The 11,155-nt window shown below is 35.8% G+C and overlaps 3 protein-coding genes across 4 annotated transcripts in view; all 3 read left to right on the forward strand.

Annotated features, from left to right (window-relative positions):
- LOC110262655 (putative pentatricopeptide repeat-containing protein At1g12700, mitochondrial) overlaps window positions 1-2,761 on the forward strand; it is a 10,022-nt gene extending 7,261 nt beyond the window's left edge. Inside the window, exon 2 of the mRNA XM_021103122.1 lies at window positions 742-2,761. Within this exon, the coding sequence (XP_020958781.1) occupies window positions 778-2,556 (1,779 nt within the window). The 5' untranslated portion in view covers window positions 742-777 and the 3' untranslated portion in view covers window positions 2,557-2,761. The remainder of the gene's footprint in view (window positions 1-741) is intronic.
- LOC107644646 (putative pentatricopeptide repeat-containing protein At1g12700, mitochondrial) overlaps window positions 1-11,155 on the forward strand; it is a 31,541-nt gene that overhangs the window by 16,654 nt on the left and 3,732 nt on the right. The gene's annotated exons all lie outside the window — the stretch shown is intronic.
- Window positions 686-9,668, forward strand: LOC107644647 (putative pentatricopeptide repeat-containing protein At1g12700, mitochondrial). 2 transcript variants are annotated; one of them, XM_016348549.2, is made up of 2 exons: window positions 686-769; window positions 7,807-9,668. In XM_016348549.2, exon 2 carries the CDS (start codon window positions 7,834-7,836, stop codon window positions 9,631-9,633), a length of 1,800 nt encoding a protein of 599 aa, XP_016204035.1. In that variant the 5' UTR covers window positions 686-769; window positions 7,807-7,833; the 3' UTR covers window positions 9,634-9,668. The 2 variants fall into 2 exon arrangements, with proteins under 2 accessions (XP_016204035.1, XP_020958779.1); XM_021103120.1 differs by lacking the exon at window positions 686-769 and having other exon boundaries at window positions 7,807-7,897; window positions 8,324-9,668.

Below are 11,155 nucleotides of genomic sequence, written 5' to 3' on the forward strand. Positions count from 1 at the left end.
AAAAATATCAAATATTTTTATTAATTATAATATAATTATTTTTTATGATTATATGATATTTATTAATATTATTTTTCAATAAATACATATAGTATATGATAATATAATAAATATAAATTAATTAATTATTAAAATAAAAATTATTTATTTTAATATAAAAATAAAAATAAAAAATTTTAATTATAATAAAATACTAAAATTTTATATACTTATTTAATAATAACTATTTTATAACTTATTTATTATAATTTGTTAAAATTTAATTATTTTTAAAATATTAATAAAAATATATATATTTTTTAAATTTTAATTTTATATTTTAAATTATTTTATATTTTTTATTTATGTGAAACCGATTTTAATAATTTAATTAGTAACTCATTGATTGAACTAATAAATTAATAAACCAATAATTTAATGGCTTCGATTATTAGTTCAGTTCTAATAACTACAAGCTTTGCATTCTTTGCGTTCACGAAGGAGGGGTGAGTTCGGGGGAAGGTGGTGTGTGGTGTGTCACGCGTAAGGGGTTTTCCTTTTTTTTAAAAAAAGAAAAAAAAAAAAGCAAAATTGCGTCGTTTTTAAAGAACCGGCCGTCAAAGGTTTTCAGATTTGCAGTTTTGGCATCGGACCGGATCGTTTTTATTGTCGGTTCCCGTTGAACCATTACTCTTCACCGATCACTGCCGCAATCCCCATCCATATCAGATATTACCACCTTCATCGCCATGAATTTCATACCCTTGCGGCGAGCGTAGCTGCTGTGCTCACTCATCAATGATGTTGCGTTCATCAACAAAAGCTTCTCTGCGCTTCTTTCGGCAGCAATCTCAATTTGGTACTCTTTCTCATCCCAAACCCTTCCTTTTTCCCACTGATACTGATGTCATCAAGGACAGATATCATCTCGTAAAATCTATTAGGAATCTCCAAAACCTTGACTCTGCTTTGCATCTCTTTCACAAGATAGTTTCCATGAAGCCTTTGCCATCTGTGAAGGACTTTAACTTATTGTTTAGCTCCATTGTTAAGATGAAGCATTACACAGCTGCCATTTCGTTAATCAAACACTTGTTCTCTTTAGGACTCAAATCTGATATCTATACACTCAGTATTGTTGTCAATTGTCTGTGCCGTTTGAATCACACTCCCTTTGCCTTCTCTGTGGTGGGGACGATGTTCAAAATCGGCTTGGAGCCCAATGTGGTCACATTTAGCACCATTGTTAATGGTCTTTGTATTGAAGGCAATGTGGATTATGCTATTTTGTTTGTTGACCACATGGATAACATGGGATATCAACCCGACGGCCACACGATTGGAGCAATTATAAATGGATTGTGCAAGATGGGCGACACCCCTGCTGCCATTGCCATTCTAAGGAAGACGGAAACAAGAAACTGCAAAGCAAGGGTTACTGTTGCCGGTTATACCACAATTGTGGATAGTCTTTGCAAGGATGGGATGGTATCCGAGGCTTTGAGTCTATTCTCGGAAATGACAACAAAAGGTCTTCAACCCGATACCATCACTTACAATCGCTTGATTCAAGGACTCTGTACTTTCAGCAGATGGCAGGAGGCTGCGTCTTTACTGAGCGAGAGAAAACGAAAGGGAATTATGCCGGATACGCATACTTTTACTATTTTAATGGATGCTCTTTGTAAAGAGGGAAAGATTTCAAGTGCCAGAGCCATACTTGGTCAAATGGTTCGAATGGGAAAGGAGCCTGATGTTGTCACCTATAACTCGATGATTGCTGGTTATTGTTTCCAAAGTCAAATGGAGGAGGCCATGAAAGTATTTGATTTGATGGTTCACAAGGGATGCGTACCAAACGTCTGCACTTATACTTCATTAATCCATGGGTGGTGCAAGATCAAAAGCATTGATAAGGCTATTTATCTATTGGATGAAATGGTCCATAAAGGTTTAAATCTGAATGTTGTGACTTGGAATACTCTTATCCATGGATTTTGCAAAGTGGGTAAACCGTTAGCTGCTAAAGAATTGTTTTTTACAATGCACAAATTTGGTCAATATCCTGATCTATCGAGCTGTGCCATAATATTGGATGGCCTATTCAAATGTCATTTGTTTTCTGATGCAATATCATTATTTAGTGAAATGGAGAAGAATAATTTGGATCTTGATATTGAAACTTACAATGTGGTGCTCTGTGGGATGTGCCATGCTGGAAAACTAAATGATGCACGTGAACTCTTCTCTTGTCTGCCAGCAAAAGGCTTGAAACCTGATCTATATACATATACAATCATGATCCAAGGTCTATGTAGGGAAGGACTTCTGATTGATGCTGAAGAGTTACTGATGCATATGGAAGTGGATGGCTGCTTGCCTAATTCCTGCACATATAATGTATTGGTTCAAGGATTACTGAGAAGAAATGATGTTCCGAAGTCAGTAAAATATCTTCGGATTATGAAAGAAAAAGGTTATGCAGCAGATGCTAGAACCATGGAATTGCTTGTAGATTACCTCTCTACGCACAAAGGAGAGAATGCTTTTCAAGAACTTGTGCGGAAAATTGTTTGAACATATCAATATAACCTTAGTTCTTTAAAATTATAATTTTTCAAAAAAAGAAAAGTCATTGAAAGAAAAAAAAATCTTCTAGCAGTGTGTCCTGATTGCTCTGTACTAAATGCTTACAAAATTGTATGGCAAGAACTAAAATTAGCACATTAAAGTTTAAAGATTCATTTAAAATTGTATTTGTCGTCTAATTCTACACTTAAATAGTAACATTTTATCTTGTTCTCTTTCAGCCTTCATACTAATGCTTCATACAAGAAACTTGTCATGCCATTATCACTACGCAATGTAATAACAAAATGTTCTATAAGAAATAAAACTCTCTGTACTAAAACTACATAACTTGGACTGATCAAAGTGGTTTTCCATCAAAAGTATCATACGTTCCTCTACTTTCTTAAGTCATGAAGAAGGCTGCTCGTTCTTAAGATTGATGTTCTAGTGTAGAAACTGATACTTCCATGCTGCTTTTTTTTTCAAATTGGCCACAGCAGAATAAGAAAGTTATGCATTACGGAATTCTAGTCATCTACTTCGTTTTAAGCTTCATTCATGAGAATTTTTAAGAATATTTGTATATAATATAGTATTTAATAATATATTTTTAAAATTAGATTAAATAATTTTATGTGAAAATATTATATTAAATAATTTAAAATTACTTTATATTTAATTAAATTCACAATTTGTTTACATTAATATAATAAAATTTTTCCATCAAATACCAAATTCGTAATTTTTATAAACAACAATTAATTAATAACTAATTTTTTACGATGTATACAGATACGGGATACGACATGACACAGGATACGCAGACACGTAAATTTAAAATTCTTATAAGATATAGGAGTATTTGTTAAATAAATTGTAATGGTATTTTGATATTTTATTCATATTAAAATATAAATTGGAAGGTTGATAAAGAATCAAGCTAGAATCAAGATTGCGATTAGGGACTTCTACAAAGACTTGTATCATCAGGAGAAGTCGCCATTCGTGGGGTTTAGAGACTGTCTGGTGGAGAGAATCAGTGAGGATGATGCTATGGCTCTGGAGATACAGCCAACTTCTGAGGAGGTTAGAAAAGCAGTGTGGGATTGTGATTCATCTAAGGTGCCTGGTAGTGATGGCTACAACATAAACTTCATAAAGAAGTGTTGGGAAGGAATTGGTCCTGAATTCACGGGAGCGGTATTGGAATTTTTCCAGTCTTCCAGATTACCGGCGGATGCTAATCTCACATGGGTTGCGCTGGCACCTAAGTTTACTGGAGTAAAGGAAATCAAAGATCTCAGACCCATTAGTATGGTCGGGTGTGTGTACAAAGTCATATCAAAGATGATGGTCAGGAGAATGCGAGCAATAATGCCACGACTTGTAGGTGAGACACAGAGTGCATTTGTCAAGGGGCGGAAAATATATGATGGGGCACTCATTGCATGCGAAACTGTTCAATGGCTAAAATAGAGAAAGAAGAAAGCGGCGATAATAAAGTTAGACTTCCAGAAGGCATATGATAGAGTCAAGTGGAGCTTCGTGGATCTTGTTCTACAGAAAATGGGGTTTGGAAGAAGGTGGAGGGGGTGGGTTATGGAGTGCGTAAGTACTGCCTCTATGTCAGTATTGATAAACGGTTCGCCCTCTCGGCCGTTTAAGATGGAAAGGGGCCTACGACAAGGTGATCCACTGTCTCCTTTCTTGTTCGTCCTCGTTGTTGATGTCCTACATAGAATGCTTGAGGAGGCGGTTAGAAACAGGCGAATTTCTCCGCTACTGGTCGGTAGAGATCATATTGAGCTATCGCATCTTCAGTTTGCAGATGACACCATTCTGTTCTGCCCCCAAGAGGAAGAGACCGTGAAGAACTATAGGAGGATACTTCGCTGTTTTGAATTGATGTCGGGGTTAAGCATCAACTTTGATAAATCAAGCTTGATTCCTATAAATTGTGAGGCTTAGTGGGTTCAACGTATGTGCTGTGTGCTGGGATACCAGGAAGTCGCCCTTCCAGTAAAATATTTGGGGATCCAGCTAGGAGCTAATCCAAAGTTGGTGAAAACTTGGAAGCCGATTGTGGACAAAGTGGAGAAAAAACTCAGCCTATGGAAAGCCAAGGTTCTTAATAAAGTCGGTAAATTAGTACTCATAAAATCGGTACTAAATAGCCTCCCTGTATATTATTTAAGTCTGTACAGGATGCCAAAGGCTGTTGCGGATAAACTTATTTCCTTACAGAGAAAATTTTTATGGAGTAAGGAGGATGGTAGGACTGGTATGGCATTGGTAAGGTGGGAGGTGGTGCAGGCGCCCAAAAAATTTGGTGGGTTGGGTGTTGGGGATGCCATGCTACGGAACACAGCTCTTCTTTTTAAGTGGTGGTGGCGTTTTTCAAAGGAGGATTGCCCGCTGTGAAAGAAGGTGGTTTGTGCTTGTAATAACCTGAACCCAGATGTCTTGCTATCCTCTCAGACTTTACCTAGCAAGGGGGCCCTTGGAAGGATATCTGTCAGATACAGTTCACGAGCCAGCAAGTTAGACAAAAGATAATCACTGGGCTGGTTATGGAGGCTGGCGATGGAAGAAGGACTCGGTTCTGGGAGGATGTTTGGCTGCGTGGTGGTGCTCCGAAAGTCCAGTTTTCGAGGCTTTTCTCAGTTTCAAACCAAAGAGGATCTTTTATAGGGAATTGTGGGTTTTGGGATGGGGTTGAGTGGATATGGAACTTCCAATGGAGGCGAGAGCTATTCCAATGAGAGTTGGATCTAGTGAACCAATTGCATGAGGCATTAAGTCTGGTCAAACTGGCTTATGGTAGTGAGGATCGAGTTGTATGGAAATTTGATAAACAAGGGGTCTTTTCTACTAAATCTTTTATGCAGGTGATACAGGATGACAACCTTCCAGAGGATATAACAAGCTACAACTTTACAAGAACACTTTGGAAAGGCTTAGTCCCACCAAGAGTTGAACTGTTTGTCTGGTTTGTATTGACTGGTAGGGTCAATACGAAGGAGAGGCTGAGTCAGTTGGGAGTCATCCACCAGGAAGATATTCTATGTGTGTTTTGTAACAAGAGTATTGAATATGTTCACCACTTGTTCCTTGGCTGTGATTTTTCTTGGCAGGTTTGGTGTGCCTGGTTGGCATTTGTTGGAAGGCAATGGTCATGCTCGGGGATGCTGAAGGAACATTTTATAAGTTGGACTGAGATATCAGCTAGCAAGGAGGAGCGCAAGAGGTGGTTGATGGATTTTTGTGCGATTATCTAGAACATCTGGCTAGAAAGGAATAGAAGGATTTTTCAGAACAAAGGAAAAGGGGTTGTTGAGGTCATCCATTTATCCTTCATGAATTATAAGGAGTGGTTAGGTGTAGATCCTTTTTGTTGTTGATGGCAATGTCGGAGATGACAATAGGATAAACAGGAGTCTTACTGGGAGTTGGATAGCTTAGTTTATGATTTACTTGGTTCGTTTATTATTGTACGCTCCACTTCATGTGTTTGAGCTTCTTTTTTCCAAAAAAAAAAATTTGTTTTAATAATTAATAATATATACTATTTCTGAACTCGTTTCAAGAATATATATTAAGAATAAGGCTAGACACGTTAACACGTAATGGTATTTAGGTATATCTAAGCATTTTTAGAGAAAAAAATTTTATTTTTTATTAAGATATAATTGGACACAGAAGACACACATATCAGACGAATATCAATGAGTGTGTTGTGTTCGAAATGTGTCTGACACTCGAATACAACAACTCAAAAAAGTGTCCTTCTTAAGGGTGGCAACACTACCCGAATCTGTTTGAGACGGATAATTATCCGCCCTCATACCGGAGCTGATTTTTAACGTGGTGGGTTCTTGTGCGGATCAGAGATGGAGTCGGGTTTAAGTTAAACGCCCTTCTGGCGGCATTGCCATCCCCTATAACCCCTCTTCATAGCTAATTTCTAATTCGGAAAAGCTCTACATCCATGTATTTTTTACATGGTTGTTAACCAAGTAATTTCCTCCACACGCGTGTCTCCCATCCCTCACTCGTTTGTCATACACGCGCTATATATAACGTGCTGCGACCTAAAGTTTTGCTCAACGTAAACCTTCTATTGCAACGTAAACCTCCTCCTCCTCCTTCTTCTTCTTCTTATTGATCAGCTCGCGTACTTCTTTATTGATCTGCATTGCCTTCGTCGTTCTCCTCTGGTCGCATTCATCTTCTCGTTTTCTTATTTCGATCTGGTTGCATTTATCTTCTTCCTATTCTTCTTCGTTTTCTTCTTCGATCTGCACTTCTGAATTGAAACAATAAATGACTCAACTTCAAATCAGGAGAGCGATTTGGATTACTCTTCTGAAACGAATCAAACTGATAAAGTTTGGATTATTCAATTTTGAATCGAATTGAATACAATGTAATTGCTAATTTGAATTGAATTAAATGGACGGAGGTGTACTGAATTGAATTGAATTGAATTGATAATATGTAAATTATAGGCAGAGTTATTTGAATTTGATTTAATGGATTATGTTTTGTTCACTCAGTACTATACAATTGTTTCACCATGAGTACTGTGTTCGATTCATTCTGCAGAAAGCTATTTGAATTTGATTTTATATAATGGATTATGTTTCGTTCACTCAATACTATACAATTGTATTGTATTCAGTTCACCATGAGTACTATGTTCGGTTCGCCATGAATACTGTGTTCGGTTCATTCTGTAGTATTCAAAACTCTTCTTCCTCACCTTCTACTGCTTCTTCACCAGAGAGAGAATGATGAGAAGACAAAAAATTACAGCAGCAACAACAACAAAAGAACAACGATAAGGAGAAAACACGTGAAGAAAAAGGAACGCGAAAAAGAAAGAGAAGGAGGAGAAGGAGGAACGCGAAGAAGAAGGCGAAGAAGAAGACGCTCCGTGCGTAAATGAGCGTGAAAAGAGGAAGAAGAAGAAGTGCAGGAAAAGAAGAAAGAGCGTGGGGAGAAAGAGGGTTGGGAAGAGCGATTTCGTGTGTGTTGGGCGCGTGTATTTCACGTTTCATTTAATGGTACTGAATTTTTTTGGTGTTAGACCAACTTGATTACATGGTTATCTGTTTCTAATTTTGAGAAGATACCTACAGCAATTAGTTAATTAATACTTTGTGAAGACCGAGTCTTCACCAGCCACTATCACTGCCGCAATGCCCATCCATATCACCACCTTCAATGCCATGAATTTCATACCCTTCCGGCGAGAGTAGCTGCTGCGTTCTTCACTCATCAATGTTGCGTTCATCAGCAAAAGCTTCTCTGCGCTTCTTTCGGCAGCAATCTCAATCTCAATTTGGTAATCTTTCTCATCCCAAACCCTACCTTATTCCCATTACTCTCTCTTATACCACTGATATTGATGCCATCAAGGACAGACCCCTTCTCCTATATTCTATTAGGAATCTCCAAAACCTTGATTCAGCTTTGCATCTCTTTCACAAGATGGTTTCCATGAACCCTTTGCCATCTGTGAGGGACTTTACCTTATTGTTTAGCTCTATTGTTAAGATGAAGCATTACACAGCTGCCATTTCGTTAATCAAACACTTGTTCTCCTTAGGACTCAAATCTAATATCTATACACTCAGTATTGTTGTCAATTGTCTGTGCCATTTGAATCACACTCCCTTTGCCTTCTCTGTGGTTGGGACGATGTTCAAAATCGGCTTGGAGCCCGATGTGGTCACATTTAACACCATTGTTAATGGTCTTTGTATTGAAGGCAATGTGGATTATGCTATTTTGTTTGTTGACCACATGGATAACATGGGATATCAACCCGACGCCCACACGATTGGAGCAGTTATAAATGGATTGTGCAAGATGGGCGACACCCCTGCTGCCATTGCCATTCTAAGGAACACGGAAACAAGAAACTGCAAAGCAAGGGTTACTGTTGCCGGTTATACCACAATTGTGGATAGTCTTTGCAAGGATGGGATGGTATCCGAGGCTTTGAGTCTATTCTCGGAAATGACAACAAAAGGTCTTCAACCCGATACCATCACTTACAATCGCTTGATTCAAGGACTCTGTACTTTCAGCAGATGGCAGGAGGCTGCGTCTTTACTGAGCGAGAGAAAACAAAAGGGAATTATGCCGGATACGCATACTTTTACTATTTTAATGGATGCTCTTTGTAAAGAGGGAAAGATTTCAAGTGCTAGAGCCATACTTGGTCAAATGGTTAGAATGGGAAAGGAGCCTGATGTTGTCACCTATAACTCAATGATTGCTGGTTTTTGTTTCCAAAGTCAAATGGAGGAGGCCATGAAAGTATTTGATTTGATGGTTCACAAGGGATGCCTACCGAACAGCAACACTTATACTTCATTAATCCATGGGTGGTGCAAGATCAAAAGCATTGATAAGGCTATTTATCTATTGGATGAAATGGTCCATAAAGGTTTAAATCTGAATGTTGTGACTTGGAATACTCTTATCCATGGATTTTGCAAAGTGGGTAAACCGTTAGCTGCTAAAGAATTGTTTTTTACAATGCACAAATTTGGTCAATATCCTGATCTATCGAGCTGTGCCACTATATTGGATGGCCTATTCAAATGTCATTTGTTTTCTGATGCAATATCATTATTTAGAGAAATTGAGAAGAATAATTTGGATCTTAATATTGAAATTTACAATGTGGTGCTCGATGGAATGTGCCGTGCTGGAAAACTGAATGATGTGTGTGAACTCTTCTCTTATCTGCCAGCAAAAGGCTTGAAACCTGATGTATATACTTATACAATCATGATCCAAGGTCTATGTTGGGAAGGACTTCTGATTGATGCTGAAGAGTTACTGATGAGTATGGAAGAGGATGGCTGCTTGCCCAATTCCTGCACATATAATGTATTGGTTCAAGGATTACTGAGAAGAAATGATGTTTCGAAGTCAGTAAAATATCTTCGGATTATGAAAGAAAAAGGTTATGCAGCAGATGCTAGAACCATGGAATTTCTTGTAGATTACCTCTCTACGCACAAAGGAGAGAATGCTTTTCAAGAACTTGTGCAGAAAATTGTTTGAATATATCAATATAACCTCTTAATTGTTTCTTTGAATTGAGGATTTGATGTTTGTGTAAAAACTAAAAACTGATACTCGCATGCTGCTTTTTGTTTTCAAATTGGACCCAGCAGAGCAAGAATCTCCTTCCTGAGAAGGTTATGCAATGTATTATTCTAGTCATGTACTTCGTTTTAAATACGAATATATTAAGGTACAATTTGGAAAACAACTTAATTAAACATTTAAACTTCTTTTAAAAAAATAGTCTAAACAATAAATGCTTATATTAAAAGTAACTTATAAATAAGTTATTTTGTATTTAATTTTTTAGTTCTAGAAGTATTTATAACTTAATTAAAACTTCTTTTAAAAAAATAGTCTAAACAATAAATGCTTATATTAAAAGTAACTTATAAATAAGTTATTTTGTATTTAATTTTTAATTTCTAAAAGTGTTTATTTTAAAAGAAATGTGATAACAAAAAAAATTTTATTATGAGAGAAGTTATTTTTTTTAATTTCTCCAAAAGCACTTAAATAGCTTCTTAAAAAGCTACAATTTAGTTTTGAAAATTATACCATACATTAATAATACTATTTTTCATAAGTCAAAAACTCAAAAAAGTAACTTTTGAATCTTCTCAAACAGGCCCTAAGTTAAACCTATTTGATTTCTAATATGGTATTATTATGGTATTTAGTATTTAATTTAATTATAATATCTACTAATATTCTTTTTCTAATAAATACTTGAAGAATTTAATGAGTCATGCCAAAAAATAGACGAGAGACTGTTATATAATTATGTCTGATGAAAAAAAATTAAATGTTGGGATTATTAATTTTTTTGGAACTAAAATGTCGCTTTTAAAAATTTTGGAGACTGATTTGGATAATTATTCTGCCAAAAAATGAATTGAAGACTAATTTGTCTGGAATAAAATTTTAGAGATATTTTTGTGTATTAATTTTTTTAGAGACTAAAATATCCACTTTTAAAATCTTTGAAAAATGATTTGGATAATTACTCTAAATTTTAATTACCAATTGTAAACTATTTCTTTGAAACATATCGGTAGAAAAGAATTTTACTACAAATTTAAAACTTTTTTCCAAAAAAATAAAATTTAATGGTAATAAATGATAATAGACCAAAAATTAGAGAAAATGGCACTCTCTTTTTTTAGACTATATATTTTTTTTACGAAAATTAAATAACATACACTTTAATTTATTTAATTAAAATATTTTTTAATAATTATTTTTATATATAAATTAGTGATAATTATTTTATTAATTTTAAAAAAATAAATAATTATATAAAATATAGGGCAATTTACTTATTTAAATAAATTGGCAGAATCCTTTACCTAAATGTGCAAAACGGATTGTTGTTACCTGCATGTGCAAAAACCCATTTTTATGTAATCCGTGGCAACCCACCACGGTTTCCAAACGTGCATAAACCGTGGCAGGTCCCAGCGATTTAGGGGCAAAAACTATTGAGTGTAAACCGTGGTAAGTCACCACGGTTTATGAG

This window comes from Arachis ipaensis, chromosome B05 (genome assembly GCF_000816755.2).
Source record: "Arachis ipaensis cultivar K30076 chromosome B05, Araip1.1, whole genome shotgun sequence".
Lineage (NCBI taxonomy): Eukaryota > Viridiplantae > Streptophyta > Magnoliopsida > Fabales > Fabaceae > Arachis > Arachis ipaensis.

What these genes read in the sequence shown, in the direction of transcription:
- LOC107644647 (XM_016348549.2), top strand. Translation starts at nt 7,834, where the DNA reads ATGTTGCGTTCATCAGCAAAAGCTTCTCTGCGCTTCTTTCGGCAGCAA.